We start from the raw sequence: 20499 nt of genomic DNA, 5'->3' as shown, positions 1-20499 counted from the left end.
GAAATGAGAGGGGCCCAGTTGCTGCTCTGAGGATCTTTTGGAAGGGTAGAGAGCTCCACTTCCTCACCATCAGGTTCAGGACTGAAGTGGGGAGGAGAAAGCTCACTCATTCTTTTCATAGTTTTGGATGTGATCACGGAGCTTTGTGCCCAGCAAAATGGAGGCAAGCGGCAGGTTACTTGTTTATGTTCGCCTACCCAAACGCCCAGAACTGACTGGCTGAGAGCAGTTGGCCATACCCATGGGGCCCCGCTCCACTTTGAGGAAGAAAGTGGGCTGTTGTTCTCTACCACCATTATTTTCCTGCAAGGGTAAAGGGTCTTCTTCATTGCTATAGACCTGTTGAATTTGCAGTGTCCCAAGCACAGCGGAATGATGAGGTGTACGTGCAACATACTCTATATTACTTTATTTACACTTCAAAGCTGGTAGATTACAGAAAAACATCTTGCCTCTGCCGGAGCAGAGAAAGCATCCTCTCTCCTCTAAAGTACGGAGACAACACTGTGTGAACAGTGAAAAACAGGAAACCAGTGTACGTCACATCCAGTCTCCCTTTCCCGTGGGAAAACCCAACAGCAATTGACTGTGGAATGTAAACACCTGTCTCGTGACAAGCACTTTCGCTGCACAGTGAAGGAAGCAGAAACCAACATCCTCCCCCTTTCTGTGAACATCACTGGGCAGCGTGTTCGTACAATATCAGTACAAACCCAACTTCTGCACATAGGTACAGTGTTGATCCCTTGATACAATCTTGGACAATACTTCAGCAGGAATTTCATTACCTGGCATATAGGACACCGTTACGAGTCCCTTCTGAATACGTTCCCTAGCATGTTGCAACTTCAATTGAAAGTGCTTCATGCTTTGCTTACAACCTTCAGAATTCAGCAAAGCCAAACATGCTTTGTTGTCCTGGTAAACCTGGATTGGACATTTGACAGGAATTTTCATGTCTTTGAACAATTGTAACAACCATTCACAATCCTTAAGTGAATAAGACAGTGCATTCAGTTTAGCTTCACAAGTACTTAAGCTAACTGTTGTTTGCTTCTTGCATGACCAATCAAATAGACCCTGATTGTACATGTAGCAAACTCCAGACGTGCTTTTCCTGTCTGTAGTGTCACTTCCAAAACTTGCATCTGCAAATATCTCAAGACCACCAGACTTCTGATTGTTAAATCTCAGTCTGTAATGCATAGTGCCTTTCAAATACCGCGCTATGCGTTTCAGAGCTTTCCAATCCTTAACAGTAGGATTGTTGACTTGTCTGCTTAGCAAATTACAGCTAACAGCAATGTCTGGTCTTGAACATCTGGCAATGAAGTTTAGCTTGCCTAGCACACTCCTGTACAGTGTAGTGTCAGAAAATGCTTCTTCAGTGTCATCTACCTGATAACCTGTTATCATCGGTGTGTCTACAGGGTTAGCATCCATCAGGTTTAGTTTGCTTAACACATCAGCAATTTTCCGTGACTGGTGTACTAGAATGTTACCATCTTGATCTCTCTCTATTTCCAGAGATAGGTAGTTGTTTACCTCACCAAGATCTTTCATGTCAAAGTGCTCTTTCAGTTGAGCTAGGGTGTTATTGTACATTGTGACATCATCCCAAAAGAATAAAAGATCATCAACATAAAACAAGCAATACAGTTTCTTTTGCCCCTCCTCTTTGACAAATACACATGGATCAGCTTTCCCTTGCTTAAAACCTAGAGAAAACAATACTTCAGTGAGTTTTGTGTGCCAACACCGTGCACTTTGTTTGAGACCATAAAGGGACTTCTTCAGAGCACAAACATATCCCTGTTTTACCTGTACGCCATTAGGTGGAAGCATATAAAGTGATTCATCTAGAGATCCGTACAGAAAAGCTGTATTCACATCATGGTGACTAATGTGTAGATTCTCCTCTGCAGCTAGCTTGAGCATAAGCCTAATGCTCTCATACCTCACTGTGGGTGAGTAGGTCTCATGATAGTGGATCCAGCTTCTGTCCTCAAGTGAGCCTGCCTCAACGCGTCCCAAATTTCTCTGGCTGAGGTCTTATCACGCAATAGACAGAGCTCTTCTGGGGATACTATCAATGTATTTTATTTTATTTTTAATAATATTTATTAAAGATTTTCAAATATAACAGAAAAAGAAAAACATCCAAATTTAAAACCTTATTTTCATTGGCATCTTTCCAGGACTCCCCCCCTCCCCCTCTTGTATTCCAATTCTTTCAAATAGATCCAACAAATTCTTACCCCAAATTTTAAAATTATTATCATTGGCCCAATTTAAAAAAAAAATATTTTCCCATCCCCTAAAATCGACCTGTTCCCTTCCACGAGTTCCCGTCTTTAATATGCAATACAGATTAAGATAAACAGAAAGATAAAAAAAAGAATAAAATGTAATTTAACACCCTTTGGATTCCAAATTTCCCTCCCCCCTTTCCCGGTTGCGTTCCCAATGTCCATCAATGTCTACTGTCATCCTGGAGCTCCCACATCTAAACCACAGTCCTTCACCAGTCCGCTTTGCAGTCTTTTTATTAGTCTTTGCCATCTTTTGGTCATCTTTGGTTTCACATGTCCAATCTTGGAAGGAGTCTATCTTCCAACTTTGTCCAGTTCTTGTTATTCTTATTGTTCTTGTTGTTCTCTCTCCTCCTCTTCCCCCCCCCCTGCTCTCCTGCACAAATGTTCTAATTCCAAAAAGCTTCTAATTCCTCTGCAGAGGCTTTGTTATTCAGGAACAAAACATTACGTCAAGTCCCTTCCATTCTTCAATAGATAAATCTATTGTCTCCTTTAGTGTGTAGACCTCTGTAGACAAAATAGTGTTCCATTTCTGCAGTTTCCCAGGAGATAAAAAGTCCTATTCAAATTCGATGCCAACAATACTTGTAGTGTCCCACAGCTCCTCTAGAGGGATTATAGTAACTCAGTTTCCTTCCCGATCACACCCAACAGTCAAAGTAACTTATTATTCCTTGTTTTAAACAATTTATATCCAATTTGTAACAAATGTGACCAGCAAAGTCCTCGTAACAAAGTTCTCTTTTTGTTCTTCCGCTTTGACAGCTCCTTTGACAGCTGTCAAAACCTCTATTTCTCCTCTCCCGGCGCTCTTTCAGATCGCTCCCAGGGTTTCCGGGGGGGGGGGGGGGTTGCATTTTAATTCACATTCCACTTTTCTCCTCCAGCCCAGTCTTATAATTTTCCATCGCGAAGTTAATAACTTTATCAAAAAAAGGTTACACTCGATCTTAGTTGTCAAATCCTTTGCTTTAGCTCCTCTACAACAGGGGGGAGGCTGACTTCCTTTTTGCACCTCCCCCGCTCGCTCCGAATTTAAATAGAAATTTCCCCCTTTTTTAATCCAAGTTCCAATTACTCACGGGTTATTCTTTTAAAGATACTATCAATGTAAGAGTTCCCCTTGCTTTGGAATCTTTAGCTTCCCATGCATCTGTAACTGGAGCTGGGGGGGTGTCTGTTATAACTTCAAACAGACCCTCTTTCCGCAGAATAGCCTCTGCATAGAGAACCCAGTCCGCATAGTTTTTCTTATTGAGCTTAGGAATCCCACAAGCATCCTGAAGGGCCATCATGACTCTGGCATTAGCCTTCTGCGTCATCTCTGCTGCTTTAAATCATGCTGCGTCACTGCTGCAGCTGCTTTATTCCAAAAGCACTTTTAAAAGGTACTTTCGGTTTCCCCCAGCATAGGAGCTTGTTCTTTTGAGCCTTTGCCTGTGCCCAGCAAAATGGCCATAAAAGTTCAGAGTCCAGCCATAAAGCCATTAATTAGAAGCTGGCAGGCTGCCCGGAACATGAGCACATACCTCATCAATCATCTTGATGCGCAGAGCAGATACCGTCCGATCCGTCCCTCTGCATTCCGATCCTTTTGCCGGCATTCAGATGACTGCGTCTTTCTGGGCCCGATAACCAAAGATGTTGAATTTGCAGTGTCCCAAGCACAGTGGAATGATGAGGAGTACGTGCCACATACTCTATATTACTTTATTTACACTTCAAAGCTGGTAGATTACAGAAAAACATCTTGCCTCTGCCGGAGCAGAGAAAGCATCCTCTCTCCTCTAAAGTACGGAGAGAACACTGTGTGAACAGTGAAAAACAGGAAACCAGTGTACGTCACATCCAGTCTCCCTTTCCTGTGGGAAAACCCAACAGCAATTGACTGTGGAATGTAAACACCTGTCTCGTGACAAGCACTTTCGCTGCACAGTGAAGGAAGCAGAAACCAACAAGACCCTCACCTAACCCTACTCCGACCTGGTGGAATGCTCTGTCCCATGAGACTAGGGCCCTTCAGGATTTAACCTTCTTCCGTTGGGCCTGTAAAACAAGAGCTATTCCGCCTGGCCTTTAATTTGAATTCACCCTGATCTTTTATTTCCCTTCTCTTCCTTCCTCCTCCCCTTTTATGAAGATCACCCGCTCTGAGACCCCACAGCTAATTCTCCCCTGGCCTCCTCGCTGGTCCAAGTAGGACCAATTCAGCCAGCTAGCCCTGGGGATTATCTAATTGATTTTTGAATTTTATTGTTATTCATGTTTTTATACAGTATTTTATGCTGCTTTTATAATTAAGTGTTTTAAAGTGTTTTAAATTTGTTGTTAGCCGCCTTGAGCCCGGTTTTTGAACAGGGAATGGCGGGGTATCAATAATAAATTATTATTATTATTATTATTATTACTCTTCTGCCGCTCTCCCTCGTTTAGGCTCAAGGGACATCCAACCACAGACAAACCACTTGACCAACATATTTTGACATCAATGCACCGTTAAAAAGGTGTTTGTAATGCTTCTGAGTGACATTTATCATGCAGTGACGCAGCTGAGGTGTTCAACTTGCACTAGAGGCCTAATCATGCCTCCAGGTTTTTTGGAGTGCAGGTAATTCAAGTCCCAGCCAACACAGGTGGCTGGAGCTGATGTGGTCCAAGGTACCAGATCAGGGTCACCAGGCCGGCAAAGGCTGCAAGTACGCATGCAGGGTGCTTCTGGCCTCACAAACTTTAAGTGAATGTTGGCACCTTGCAAAAGTGGCTTTGGTCAATGAGAAAGCTCTCAACGCACTCTTGAGTTTGTGACTCATTTGACGTCCCCCAAGGCTCTTGTATTGTTTTTCCTAGGTGCTCTTGGAACTTTTGTCTGTGTCCAAGTTTGCTGTCAGGGTTGCCAGGCAAGCTGTGCCCCATCTGTTCAGGGCGGTCCTTTGTTCTGAAGACTGTGTTTTCAAGAACAAAGCTGAACAACAGGATGAGGTCACAGAGCCTGAAGGAGCAGCAGCAGCAACAACAACAAAGGTGTCTGTGAACCCCTGAAGACATGCAAATCTATCTGCTTCACATTCAAGTGCTGCTATCAGTCACTATAAACGATATTGAACTAGACGGAACTACGGACTGACCCCCGGGCAGCTTCCTATATGCCTGCTGTTCAGGCTGGTGTGAACGAAAAGGGATTGTAAGGAACTCCAAAATGGTCTCTCCAAACTGGGTGAACGAAATGGTAACATGATTCAGTGCAAGCAAGCATAAAGTGATGTGCACTGGGATTAAAAATAAATAAATGCCCAGGTTCCCTTCTGTGATGGTTCCTGTTTTCTGGAGTTCTAAAATGGATTGATGGGACTAGGATTTGTGGGCCGCTGCCTTATAAGAATGCAAGGGAGCATGGTGATTTTATGAAGCAGCTGTCAAGTGGCCCAATACCACACTCTCTATCAATCAAATCCTCAAACTATGCCCTAAGGCCATTAGTGGGGAATAATAAAACCGGAGAATATTTGAATGGTTCCAAAATGAGAAGCTCATATTGCCTCACGGAAGTCCAAGTAGCAAGTACATCTATTCATCATACCCAACGAAGGGTTCTGCCAAACTCAAAACTCTTGCAAGTGCTGGAAAAATCCCGGTTTTAGATCTATCACCCAAGATGTTCCACCTAAACATTAAGAAGATTCCACCTAAACATTAAAGAGAACTTCCTGACAGTAAGAGCTGTTCGACAGTGGAATTTGCTGCCAAGGAGTGTGGTGGAGTCTCCTTCTTTGGAGGTCTTTAAGCAGAGGCTTGACAACCATATGCCAGGAGTGCTCTGATGGTGTTTCCTGCTTGGCAGGGGGTTGGACTCGATGGCCCTTGTGGTCTCTTCCAACTCTATGATTCTATGATTCTATTCTATGTTGGTCAAGGGTTCCTCAAATATGACATATTCCTCTAGGAATTTATGGTGTTTCTCTCCCCCCCCCCAACACAGCTCCTGTTCTAATAAAACCTAGACCTATTAAAGAATTGTGTCCACCTCCATTCACATCCCCACTGCTAAAATGCGGCAAAGCTCTCCTCAATATAACTACGCTATCTGGGAAAGCATATGCAGTGGTACCTCGGGTTACATACGTTTCAGGTTACATACACTTCAGGTTACAGACTCTGCTAACCCAGAAATATTACCTTGGGTTAAGAACTTTGCTTCAGGATGAGAAAAGAAATCGTGCTACGGTGGTGCGGCGGCAGCAGGAGGCCCAATTAGCTAAAGTGGTGCTTCAGGTTAAGAACAGTTTCAGGTTAAGAACAGACCTCCGGAACGAATTAAGTACTTAACCTGAGGTACCACTGTATAGATGCAGCCATGAACAATGAAGCCTGGACATATAACCCAAATTTCAAAATGTACCAAAAGTTGAAGTGCAATTAAAACCAGTAATGGAAACTTGTGAAGAGAGATTATCTGCCACACATTTCTTACACTAAATTTAAAAGATCTTACACATTCTAATTTGTTAAAGCACCAGAAAAAATAATTAAGTTTCCTCACATCCCCCCAACCCCCGAGGTTGCAAAGGCAGCTGAAGTATTAAGAGAACATTTATTTTATCTAAGGGAAGGTGTGTGTTTGTTGGGGAGGGAAGTATGTTTTGATGGGCATGTTTTAAGTCCACGTTTTCCTCAAATTTAACAAATGGAAGATACGCGCTCCCTTCGCTCTGTTCCTGGCCCTAAAATGTAGTCTTCTCTACCATTTTGGCAATGGTATTAATTGTGCTCCAAAACACTCCTTATACCTCTCACCTCGTAAACAGCTGTTAAGCCTTTGCAAACAGGCAATACACATTTCAAGGTGAGCATGCTGTGTATGTACACACACACACCACAAAATCAAACAAAAATCATGCACCATAATGGACACACTTATGTCGTCAGAGATTCAGCATACCTTTCACTGCCATTTTCTAGGGATCACAAGCAAGGAAGTGCTATTGTGCTCAGATGAATGTATTGAGTCAAACCATTGGTCCATGAGGCTCATTACTGTCTGCATTGACTGGCAGCACACTGGAGACGTTCCCAACCTTATCTAACTGGAGATAGGACCAGAGACTTTCAGATGCTCTACCACTGAGGGCTTTTTCATAGGCATCTGATAGACAAGGATGTTAAGACTAGATGGGCATTTGATCAAACCCAGCAGAACGGTTCCTGTCTTCTTACAGCGGCAGCTAATGCGTGTGTTGCTGCTGCACAAGGTTATGAATATGGTTGCAAATCGTGACTTGACACCGACTACGGTTAGTGAAACTGCTTGTGTGATCATGGTAGCAAGAAGAACTACCGACAAAAGAAGAATGGAGGATGAAATTGATGCACTATGCAGAATTAGATAAATCAACCGGAAGGATTCGAAACCTGCGGGACCAGAGATTCTTAGAAGACTGGAGTAAATATATGAACTATTTGAAAAGTAATAGTAATGAACAGATGACGCTAGTAGGATTGCAAGAAGTTTTGTAAGGATGACTATTTGAAATATTACAAGAAAGACTATGATGAGAATTATTAATGATAATTAAGAGTAATAGAGAACTTAACAAATGCAGAATAAGTGATAAGAACGGAAAATCATCAGAGGTGTTGACAGAAGTCAAAATATTGTATAAGAAGTTATGTTGTATGACTGTTGGAAATGATATGTCAAAAAAACTAATATAGATATAGATAGATAGAAACTGCTTGTGTGATGTAATGCTAATCAACAATAAGTGTGAAACTGAAAGATGGGCAGAACATGCTGTGTGAAGACGGCGGGGAGAGGCTTCATGGTGCTCCCGATTACGTAGCCATCATTAGGAGAGAAGCATTACATCTGCCAAGAGTTCTAAACAAGTTAGCAGAGGAGTATCTCGGAGACGAGGAGCAGATATAAACAGACACACAGTGCAGAGAGATCCCTGCATTCTCAACAGGTGTTGACAACGCTTCTAATCTCAAATGCCCAATTGCAGCCCTTCCCACTTTATTTCATCATGCAAACCTCTGCATAAACAGTGAGGCCATAGTCTGTTTCTCGGTTCTTGCTGGGAAGCTGGGGTGGGGGTGGGGGTGGGGGGTAAGAAAAGGGAGAGAGTTCAGCATAAGAAGTTCCAAAGCCAGGAGCTGCATGCATGCTGACTGACGTGTGTTTTGCATGATGAAATGCATCAGGGAAAGCTGCAATCTTTTGTTTCAGAGAGCCATTTCTGATTAGCAATTTAAACAGAGATGGTGTTAAAATAAAATTGGTTTTCCTTCTCCAGTAAGGCATTTTGAACACACACATGCACATACACACATGTCTGCGTATATTGAATTTCAGAATTTCTTCCTCTTGCAGAAGCACATGTGCAAAAAAAAAAAACGCCTGCTACATAAGGCAAAGAATCATCTGGTCTAGTCCAGCATCAACAATTTTGACAACCCTGACATTCATTTAATGAAGAAGGTCTAAATGCCTTCAATGCAAGATATAGTGCATTTATATAAATAAGAATAATCTTTAGAGCAACCTTGTATGGTAGGTGTTATAAGAATTGTAAGGTCAGATATAGAATAAATATTCATAAACGCACACATATCTAAATATGTAAACCATGTGTCTGAAATATTACAGGAGAGCAATCCTGAAGCCATTTTGACTCACCCAATGACCTCAAATATTCCTCTGCAGAATGGGAGGCAAATGGAGAAAACCTTCCCATTGTCTTTTCCATTACAAATCCTGTCTTAAAGGCGTATTTGTGTATGGATAGGGTGAGCCTGTGACCTGCATTCAGGAACTAAAGTATTAACCATCACAAAACAATGGCCTGGCTGCCCAAGTACAGTGGTGCCTCGCAAGACGAAAAGAATCCGTTCCGCGATTCTCTTCGTCTAGCGGTTTTTTCGTCTTGCGAAGCAAGCCCATTGACGGATTAGCGGATTAGCGCTATTAGCGGTTTAGTGGCTTTTAGCGGCTTATCGGATAAGCGGCTTAGAAAAAGGGGGGAAAGGGGGAGAACCCGCAGGAACTCACAAGATATTTTCGTCTTGCGAAGCAAGCCCATAGGAAATTCATTTTGCGAAGCACCTCCAAAACTGAAAACTCTTTCGTCTAGCAAGTTTTCCGTCTTGGGAGGCATTCGTCTTGCGGGGCACCACTGTAATGCCATCAACGACCGTTATCAGAGTATCCTGGCAGACAGGATTTCTGCTGTGGAGCACCTCCTATGATGTTTGCATAATGACTTTGGGGTGGTATTTGGCTAAGGGGGTTGGGCAATGTCCAAAGTCTTTAAAAGTTCCTGCACACTTTTGTTCAGGGTCTCTACCTCCTTGGAAGTAGGGGAGGGAACTCTGTTGCAACAGAAAAATAAACATCTTTCTTGCTTTCCAGTCTCCATCCATTTTTCTCTGGCCGATCATGGACTTAGGGGACTCAGAATCCCATGGGAGTTGGGCAGCAACCTACATCAGTAGGTTAACATTATCGCTCATGTCACAGATGGAAAGAGACACTGAGTTTCTTAAGGACATTTTAAAAAGTTTGTGGCAAAGCTAAGATTGGAAATGGGATTGTTTCAGCTAAAACCTCATGTTCCAACGAGTGACGTCCACACCAGATGGGCCATACTGAATGGTAAACTAGGGCAGTCACAGAGCATGACAAGATGCTGACAGTACACCAGGAGGAGAAGTCAGACCGAAAAAAGCCGGCCTGCTTTTTCAGCTTGTGAAGGAGTTGATTTAAAGAATCTGCCTATACAGAATGTTACTTTGGGCAGCCTTTTTTGGCATCGTGTGCTGTGTCAATTTGCCACTTTCAAATAAGCATGTTTAAACTCACGGAAATCAATGGGTCTAGGCATCCCTAATTCACACGGGATTACAGTCCATGGATGGGCATAAAAATGGGTCAGATGAAAGGCCTAAGTCAAGCACTCTCTTTCCTACGTGGTCAAACCAGATGTCCCTTTCCTATGGAGTCAACAGGAACACAAGCAGAACGAGAGCATGTTCTCACTGCTGCTCCAGCAAACAATACAGTATTCAGGAGCACGATGCCTCTGATCCTGAAGGCAGCATAAAGAATCAGGACCAGTAGCCACTAATCCCCTGATCCCCAATGAATTTGTCCAATCCTGCTTGAAAGGGATCTAAGTTGGCGACCATAGCTATATTTTATGAGAGCGGATTTCACCGTTTATCTGTGTGCCATCTGAAGTTGTTCCAAGTATCACTGGGGGGCTTCTCTACTTCCATTTTCTGAACACCCTGCATAATACCGTACACCCGTATTGTGTCCTTTCCCTTAAACTAGAGAGCCCCAAACATAGTTGCAACCTTTTGTTGTAAAAGATACTGTTCCAGTTATTCCGGCTGCCCTTTCTGCATGTTTTACCAGCTCTGCAGTATCCCTTTTTGGAATGCAGCAACAAGAACTGGAGAAACCCAAGATTCCAAGTATAGTTGCCCCATAGATTTGTATACAGGCATTGTGACACTGGCAGTTTCCATTACAACCCCTTTCCTCATGACTCCTAGCACGACGTTTGCATTTCTTACAACTGTTGCAACCTGGCTTGATATTTCCACCACAAATCCCAAATCTCCTTCAGAGAGTCCAGCCCAGACCCCTTCTATAATAATAAAATAAATAATAACATTATTTTATTTATACCCTGCCCTTCCCAGTTCAGCAAACCAGGCTGAGGGCTGCTAACAACAAATATAAAACACTTAATTGATGCTACAAAAAAAACAGCATGCTGTTTTTGGACTGCAACTCCCATCATCCCTTGCTTGCTGGACCAGTGGCCAGGGATGATGGGAACTGTAGTCCAAAAACTGCTGGAGACCCAAGTTTGGGAAACTCAGCTCTAAATCATTTACGAACAGGAAGAGCACAGGTCCCAATACAGATCTTTATAAGACTCTACTTCTTACATTCCTCCATTGTGAGAACTGTCCGTTTTCCCCCTCCACCCCCACAGCTGGCACTTCCTCCCAAAATTAACATATGCAAAGTGCTGGTAGAGAGGAAAACACTTTGTAGGGAAGGTATGACCCCATTCATTCCATGCTTTTTTCTAGTATATATAAACCAGCAAACCTGGTTTCTTTCTGCAAAAGCCACACAGAGAGGCTGTAGAGTCCCACAGATAAAGGTTTCACATGTGTGGCTAAACGTGTAGGGTAGGGGCAGGCAACCTTGTGTCTTCCAAGAGTTTCTGTATGATGCAAATTTTGGAAGAACCCCATGTTGGTTACCGCTGAGTCTTTTTTAAAGACAATTTTTTATTGTTTCTTTAAACAAATACAAAAACTGGTGACTTATGGGTTTAGCTGGGTTCAAGCCTGCATCTACCCCAAACTCACCAAGTGGCAATGAATTAAAGACAGGGTCACACAGCCACAGTTCCCCATCTGCAAGAATATAAATATGCCTGGAAGTGTGGCTTGAGTGAGTGGCATGAGGAGACTTGAAAAATGGAGCTGCTTAAACATTTCTGCAGAAGCAAAAAAGTGCAACCCGCTACCTTGCCAATGCTGGAGTTGGCACTCCCCGTGCCCGCAAAGGAGGCTTTCCACGAACTACTGGAACGTCTGCATTTTCTGAGCCACCATTCAAATAAGTTAATTCCTGTAATTGTGCCTGTCTGATTTCATCATTGTAGTCCTAGACAGGAAAGAAAAAATATGGTATTCAGTCATGTCTGCAGATACTTATACCACATTCCTAAGACATTTTAGATTTGTTCCTGCTACAAATTTTCCTTACACAGTCTTAAAGACAGGGGCACAGGATTGGCACAGACTTACTTTTACTGAGCTGATTTAATGGGAAAGTTTGAAATACATTCCTGGTAGGATGCAAGAAGTCACTTAAATTATTTTATCTCTGGCCTTATTAAACTGATGCCAAGACTGAGACACACTATATTCTCTTGAATCTTGGTCAGGGAGCTGAGGCAAGTGTCAGGAACATAAGAAATGTATTGATGAATAAAATCAAAGTCTATCCAACACAACATTGTATTTTCCATATGCCTTTGAGAATTCACAGGCTAGGCGTGAGAGAGATAGATTTCTCCTTTTTTGCAGAAGTGGTTAAACCACAGAGCCTAGGACTTGCCGATCAGAAGGTTGGCGGTTCGAATCCCCGCGACAGGGTGAGCTCCCGTTGCTCGGTCCCTGCTCCTGCCAACCTAGCAGTTTGAATGCACGTCAAAGTGCAAGTAGATAACCGCTACGGTGGGAAGGTAAACGATGTTTCTGTGTGCTGCTCTGGTTCACCAGAAGTGGCTTAGTCATGCTGGCCACATGACCTGGAAGCTGTACGTTGGCTCCCTTGGCCAGTAAAGTGAGATGAGCGCCGCAACCCCTGAGTCGGCCACGACTGGACCTAATGGTCAGGGGTCCCCTTTACTCTTTTACTGCTTCTACCAATGGATTGATTTTCCAATTACTTGTCATCATCAATTGCTATTGATGGAATCATTAATTCCAATACCCCTACACACAAACACCCCCCAAGAAAAAATACCCTTGTATGAGGAAAAGCACAGTTATGTCAACAGAATCTGGAACCCTCATGAATCTATGGGTTTGACATAATGTCTATGCATCAACGGATTTACAAATTAAACATGCACATATGCAGACCAAGTTAAAAGAAGTCCCAAACTGTAGCACAAATCTACCCAAAAGAAGATATAATATGGTAGTAGTCATGTTTAGCATAAGGTTAAATATTATTATTATTATTATTATTATTATTATTATTATTGCTACTACTACTATTATTATCATCACTATAACTATAACTATTTCTAGATGGATAACCTTTCTGAATTCCTAACTCATATTCCTCTGAACTGTCAGTTTGAGAGTGGTTTGACTTAAAAATACCCAATATTCAAAAGATTCCCAGCCGGGAGCTCTAAGTCATAAATAAGATTCTGGCAGTAAACTTCCCTACTCTCCACAGAGTTCCCTTTTCAAAGAGTATTACAAAATCCAAAACAAAGTTATTTCATAGTTCACAGGATTCCTCTCAACCGCATGGAGGACTTCAAAGCAATGAGCACTCCTCCATGTTCAAAGAAGACACACTCTTCCCTGCCCAGGACACACACAAAAAGATAAGCGAGCTAATGTTAGCACTTCAGAGTTCAATTTCTATTCCAGGGGATTCTATAACTGAGTTAGATAGCACTGTGTGAAGGAGTAACAGGGATGACAGAGTCCAATATAGCTCCTTTCATCTTACTCCAAACCTTGCTCTGTGTGGGTTTCCTTTCCCACTGAAGAGATTTATTCAAAATGCTAGTAATCCTGGCAGAATTTGGGGTTTTAAACAGTTCATTAACCAAACAACTGGAACAGACTGGATTTTTCTCCCGTCTTCTTAAAACAAATGTCTTCAAAGACTATTGGGTGAAGCTGAGAGAGAAGGCAATGCAGAGATCTAAAATAATCTCCCTAGTTTCCTATGTATGGCTGCATACACATTGTTTACTGTGCATTTTTAAATAAAAAATGAGCAAACGCAGGTCTGTGCGAACCTCCTCTTTATTTGCTACCAAATGGATTATCTGAACTGCAGCTGAAGGCTCAACAGAGATAATTACCAGAAATTCTGGTGATGGGTTTGTGACCTAACACAAATCTCCTATGAACAACTTCATCAGCGTTCCCTAGTCTAATAATAATTTTTAATAAAACAAAAACATTTTCACACCTTCAATACTGTATTCACTGAATGTGCTGGGGGAGGGATTATAACTGTGCCAACCCCATCGTAAGCTCTTAGCAATTTTCACCAAGTGTTAAAATGACTTGAAGTAGACACTCATATATCATAAACACAAACCACAACAACACAATAATTGCATTAATACAACAGCAAGTACTGAAGCACAGCTATTGCTTGCCAAACTATACTGATGCACACATGCTGGCTATTAATAACTGTTGCCCAATAGTACCTAGGAGTATTAATTTTAAAGGGGAACAAAGCTCTTAAGGATGCCACATAACAGATACCCAATGAGCAAAAATTTTGTGAATTTTCTTTCAGTAGAGGCTTGGGGCTACAACTGGTCCATGTTTGGAAGCAGGTTTGCTCAGGTTCATTTAAAAAAGTTCTAGTCTGCTTTCCCAAACCATCATTTTAATGTGTTTTTAGTGTTTTGTTGAGAGCAGCCCAGAGTGGCTGGGGAAACCCAGCCAGATGGGCGGGGTATAAATAATAAAATTATTAAATATCATCATCATAATCAAGGCAGCTTACAGGAATTTCCTAATGAAAAACTGGTTAACCTATCAATCATTTCAAAATCAGAAAGACAAAGTCTGGTAAAACATAAATCCTTTCTCAACAAAGTGGGTAGCTCCAACAAAACTGTAAGCCTGGCAGGAAACACTACTAAGTAGCAAATAAATTTCTTATCTGGAAGCTGATGCATTGATGCTAAAGTCCTGGTGCAAGCTTTTTATGAGCAGGAAATTCTACCCAATGTGGGTAGACATTATTAACCAAAATCCACAGAACCCCCACTAGTACTTTCCATCACTGAACAGACAGGGACATAGATGGAGCACTGTGACACGTAGATGCTAAGTCCCCCAAAACTGCAATGGGATGAGGCACATTGTCTACTGAAAAGAAAACAGTAAAACATGCAGAAATTTCAAGGAATGCTTTTGATTCTGATCTTCTGCTCTTTGTCTTCCATGATGGCAGAACAGCTTTAATATGTTTCTAGCCATGAGCAGATGGTACACAACACACATGCCTGAATTCTTCCTGGTGACAGCTTAGGGCTTTGTGGGTTTGGTGGGGAAAACATTGTTATGCTATTACAATGGAAGGAAATCACGTCTCTACCAGTAGTGTCTTGCGGAAATACGACGTCCAAGATGTTCACCAAAGTTTTGGCCAAGGGAGTCCTTCAAATTGAAATTTACATTCCAACCAGGAAATTTTACGGGGTGGGTGGGGGAGGAAAAATTCATGAAAGCTAAGGTGATTCTTCATGTGCAGTAAATATTGACATAAAAGAGGTTCCAATATGTACTAACGGGGATGAGGAACTTCTTGATTTCTTCCAGCGCATGCCCCATTCTGGCATATGCTTCTGCGGGTGGGGCAAACACTTCAATTAACACATGCAGGTCATCGTTTAGGTGGAAGTATTTTGCTTCTCCGCTCTTTCTCAACTCTTCTTCCTGGGAAGACAGAAAAGTTACATATAAACTCATCATATGGGGGAAAGAAAGCAAAAAGAGAGAGCAAGCCTTTCATTAATGGTTTCCATTTTCAAGACAGTTCATTTTTTATTTATTGTAAATGTACAACCGAAACGAGGCTGGAAATAAATTTACAGTATGGATTGGCACCTTATGGTTTAATCAAAGGATTGTTCCTGGGCCTGTTAATGATCTGTTTTATTCAAGACAAAGGGAAAGGCACATGTGAAAAACTATTTTCTAAAACATTTGAGACCTCTTGTCAGTACAGACTATACTGAGCTATATGGTCCAGTGGTCTGACTTCGTATAAGGCAGTTTCTTTTGTTCTTAACAAGTCCACACAGACGAGCAAGTGTGGAAATTCCATTTGGTCCTAACACAACAACTATCACAAGAGGCATTTCAGCACTACAGTTATCTACCGTATTGTTATATGACTCTTCTAATTCAGTTCTGCGCTGACTGTTTGAAGTCTGTCTATCACCATACACGGTCACACATTATACCTTACAGTGCATGCATCTGCATGACTGAGGCAACCAAACATACTTGTCTTACCCTAAATATGTACATCTAGTAGGAACCACAGTAATCCACAATACCACTTAGCGAAAGCCGACTTAAATTATGTGCATATGTGAGTTACTGGATTTTTCTAAAGCTGTATTGTTTGTTTTCCCCCATATCAATGCAAGCTGCCTTATGAAGGCTTCCTCTAGTCTAAATCAATGATGGATAAGTAGTGACCCTCAAGATGCTGCCGGCCTTCCAACTCCCACCAGTCCCAGCCAGCATGGCAAATAATCAGAGGTGATGGAAGGTGTAGTTCACCTACATCTGGAGGGATATAGTTTATTAGCCATCCCAGCTCTGAAAGGTAGGGGGTGGCACATAAAACAAAACAAGCAGAACAAATGGAATCAATACACTCCAGAAGCAACCAAGGATTAGGGTTTAGACCAGCTGTTCTCAACCTGCGGGTCCCCAGATGTTGTTGGACTACAACTCCCATCATCCTTGAGCTCTGGCCTTGCTAGCTAGGGGTGATGGGAGTTCTAGTTCAACATCTGGGGACCCACAGGTTGAGAAAGGCTGGTTTAGACCATAGGTAGGCAAACTAAGGCCCGGGGGCCAGATGCGGCCCAATCGCCTTCTAAATCTGGCCCGCGGATGGTCCGGGAATCACCATGTTTTTACATGAGTAGAATGTGTCCTTTTGTTTAAAATGCATCTCTGGGTTATTTGTGAGCCCTGCCTGCTGCTTTTAAATGAGTAGAATGTGTCCTTTTATTTAAAAGGCATCTCTGGGTTATTTGTGGGGCATAGGAATTCGTTCATTATCTTTTTTCAAAATATAGTCTGGCCCCTCACAAGGTCTGCGGGACAGTGGACTGGCCCCCTGCTGAAAAAGTTTGCTGACCCCTGGAATAGACCAATAGGTATGAACTAACTTGGCCGCCCACAGTGATCCTTTAGGACCACCCATTCCCATAGAGCAGGGAAATATTCTGCAACTGCTACACCACTTCAGCCCACATGACTAATTGAGACTAGAGCAGAGGACATTGGTAGACATGCATTTTTTTCAAGCTCACTTCAGGGATATCCCAAGGGAAAGGAGCTTAACTTTCCCAAAAGCCTTCCCTTAACAGGACTTGGCCTTCCCAGTGAGCTGGCCTAAACCAAAAGGCAATGGCTCGCTACTTCCCAGATGCACACAGGAAAACAGCAAGGAAGTTCCCTAAAACACTTGGAACCCTCCACCAGTGAAAATCGAAAAGGAAAGTGGAAGAAGGAGCAGAACTACATGGGACTGCATGGGTAAAGGGGAAATGTTCAACCTTGAAAATTTCTGAGCTCAGAATCAGGGTGGGGGTTTTTTTTGAGGGGGTAAAGTTTATTATCATTTCATTTTATAATGTATATAAAACAAAGAGAACAATTGCAACAGAAAAAAAATAAATATGAAAAACAAAGCTATAAAATAGGCATATAGAATGAGTAGCTGAAATGAGTTAAAATAACAAAGTCCTAGTAAATACTATCAACCTTATCAGATCACCAAGTAAAGTTCTAGATTTGCCAGGCTTGTGACAAGGGTGGTCTTGAAAATGATGGTTCTGCTGTATAAAGGAATGTCAAATCACATAAAATGTATCTGGAGGTTCTAGTCCTGGTCCATATCTTGAATTATGTGTGATTTTCTCCATTATAGCTATATTCCAGAGTGAATGGTACCAAGCATTGAGAGTAAGATTTTGGGCAGAATCAATTTATTGAATTCAAACTATTGGCCAGCATAGCAAATAGTCAGGGATGATGACTTTAAAGCAGGATTAGATGAATCCACAGAGGACATACTTGTCAATGGTTATGAAACATGATAGTTAAATGGAAATTCAGTGTATGCCTCTGAAGACTAGAATTTGGGAACAAAATACAAGGTATGGTCATCACTTTCATGTCATATGTGCAAAACCCCTAAGGCATTGAAAAACAATAGTAGATTAAAGTCATCCAACCCCAATAAGTGATCAGACATGGGCTCTCCCTCACTGTGTAGAATTAAGGGAAAAATTGTATCCTGGAAAAGAAATCCATGCCTGTCAATGTGCTCGGTCAGCCATTAACCCTTCACCACACTCCTCTAGAAGAATGTTAGATGGTAGCCAACCACATGTTGAACCAATAAAATTAAGACTATATTTTGTTTTGAGGGAGGCTTCCTAGAAAAGAAGTACAGAATTTAGCACAGTAAGGGAAAGTTTTAAATAAGTCAACCCAATCTATACTTTATATATATCAATTCTGTTTTTCTTGAAATCTGAAATGGAAGTTAAATTTCTCTTCTGCCCTGCTGCCCAATAAAGTTGCCAACCAGCCAAGCGTCTTACTCTTCTGGCAGTTCAACTAGAATGAAATACAGGCTTTACCATCCAAGACAAGATTGCAACACACTTCACCCATGACCTGTCAGGTTGTATCTTGGCTCTGCTGCTAACCTGCCAGACTCTACTCGCTGATCCACCAGGTTCTGCCCTCTGCTTCAACCACAAGGAACGGAGCTTAAAAAAACAGGAGCTGGAAGCTCTGGGGAAGTCTTCTTCCTATTTTTCTCCTGGGCTGCCGATGACTCCCCACCCAGCAGCTTTCATTCTGCTCCAACTTTTTTCTTCCGCTTTCCATTTTGCCAAGTACCTTACTTCCGCTTTGCTTCATCTTTCTTGCCTCTGTTGCTTGGCAACGGAGATGCACAGATGCTTTGTAGATGCCCCTGTGCCTCAGAATCCATATTGGTTAAGCAAAAGGTGAACCATGGAGAACTGAAAGGGTGGCGGCGGCAAGATTAAGTCTGTTAGGGTCCTATGTCCCTGTCTGTCCCACACTTTTACGCAAGAAGGGAAGAAAAGCAAAATAAGCAACCTCAGAACCAGGGGGAAATGCTCCCGTGGACCTAGAAATCACCATCAGATAGCTGCAGTTAGATGGGCTGGTCCATCTTTTTACAAGCAAGTGTCTTATCTTGCTGCACCCATTGGTCAGAACAGTGTTTCCCAAACTTGGGTCTCCAGCTGTTTTTGGACTAAAACTCCCATCATCCCTAGCTAGCAAGACCAGTGGTCAGGGATGATGGGAACTGTAGTCCAAAAGCAGCTGGAGACCAAAGTTAGGGAAACACTGGGTCAGAACAAGGTAAGGCAACAATAGCGTTTATTTCTTTACTGGGAACGGCGTAACATACTGCCTGTAGATTTTTCCTTTCAACACTAACAAAAATGGATATAGATTTTAAGAAATAAAACTGAGAGAAGTGGGAAACGGGTCTTGAACACTGTTTCAGAGTGCGGTCAAGGCTGGCAGCCCCGTGCATAAAACCATGTACAACTCCAGACATACTAAGCAGAGCATATTTCACTATGCGCTGTGGCTCTCCAACTTACAAAGAAATGGCATGTTTGTCTTTGCCATGTTAAGGTATCATAACAGTATCCCTTATTCTATTTAGCAAGTGTTAAAAATACTCTTGAGCTGGCATCTCTCACTTTGAATAGGTCCACAAATAGAAGTTTTGACTGACTGACTTTTAAAAAGCTCTTGTGCTTGCTCTCGGTGTGCCGTAATTATGAGTTACTTAGAAATGACAATCAGCACCAGCTTATTGCCACTAATCTTTTTGTTGTAAAATTTAGAGCATTCAGGCTGCCTAAATTGGATGGAAAAGCAAAGCAATCTGATTAGTTGATTAGCAAATTCAGAGCAGGGGGAATTAACACGCCATAATTAGCTGTCTGAAACTTGTCAAAGCTGGTAATAAAAGGAACAGCAAAACATATATAAATGAAAGCCTCCCTCAATATTACCCTTTTTTTTTTTTGCTGCTCCCCACTCCTGTTTATAGAATAAAGTTGCAAATTCTTCAGGCTCAATATTTGTATTCAACAGTTTTAGCAGCAGGTTGTCTTGCTTGCATATAATGACGTAAGCTTTTGAAAGATGAAGATAATTCTTTGCTTATGAGTGATTTAAGGACGTCCAGAGGCAGAAGGGGTAAGGCCAGCAAGAAGAAATTTAAAATTGAGAAATCTAAGGCAGCTATCACAAAATCCTTCTTAACGGTGAGATCTGTTAGACTCTAATAATCTCCCTTGGGAAGCTGTACAAGCTCCGATCTCCTGAATAATTTAAGACTAAACAAAGCAGTGGAAAAAGATAAGTCTAGTGAACGATCCTGCATGTCCCAATATTATCTGAAAGCAGCACTCAGAATTCAAAACAAAACTGCACATTAAAAAGATAATAAAGTCTTGGTAATGTGCATAGGCCAAGTAAATTGAAAAAAGAATGATTTTGTTTGTTTGTTTTTTTGCAAAGACACTTGGCTTATTCATATGAAGGATAAGCATAAAAATAGCTG

At 41.9% G+C, this 20499-nt stretch overlaps 1 protein-coding gene across 2 annotated transcripts in view; it reads right to left on the bottom strand.

Moving 5' to 3' along the window:
- Window positions 1-20499, bottom strand: part of KHDRBS3 (KH RNA binding domain containing, signal transduction associated 3) — a 121255-nt gene that overhangs the window by 37211 nt on the left and 63545 nt on the right. For both annotated transcript variants that reach the window (XR_013840888.1, XM_079984462.1), the window contains exons 4-5: window positions 15414-15560; window positions 11867-12006 (exon numbers count right to left, since the gene is read on the bottom strand). Coding sequence is in view for 1 of the 2 variants with exons in the window: in XM_079984462.1 (XP_079840588.1) it covers window positions 11867-12006; window positions 15414-15560 (287 nt within the window). In the remaining variant the exon portion in view is untranslated. The remainder of the gene's footprint in view (window positions 1-11866; window positions 12007-15413; window positions 15561-20499) is intronic.

Source organism: Podarcis cretensis (assembly GCF_951804945.1).
Source record: "Podarcis cretensis genome assembly, chromosome: 7".
Classification (NCBI taxonomy): Eukaryota; Metazoa; Chordata; class Lepidosauria; order Squamata; family Lacertidae; genus Podarcis; species Podarcis cretensis.
This window is presented reverse-complemented; position numbering and strand designations above follow the sequence as displayed.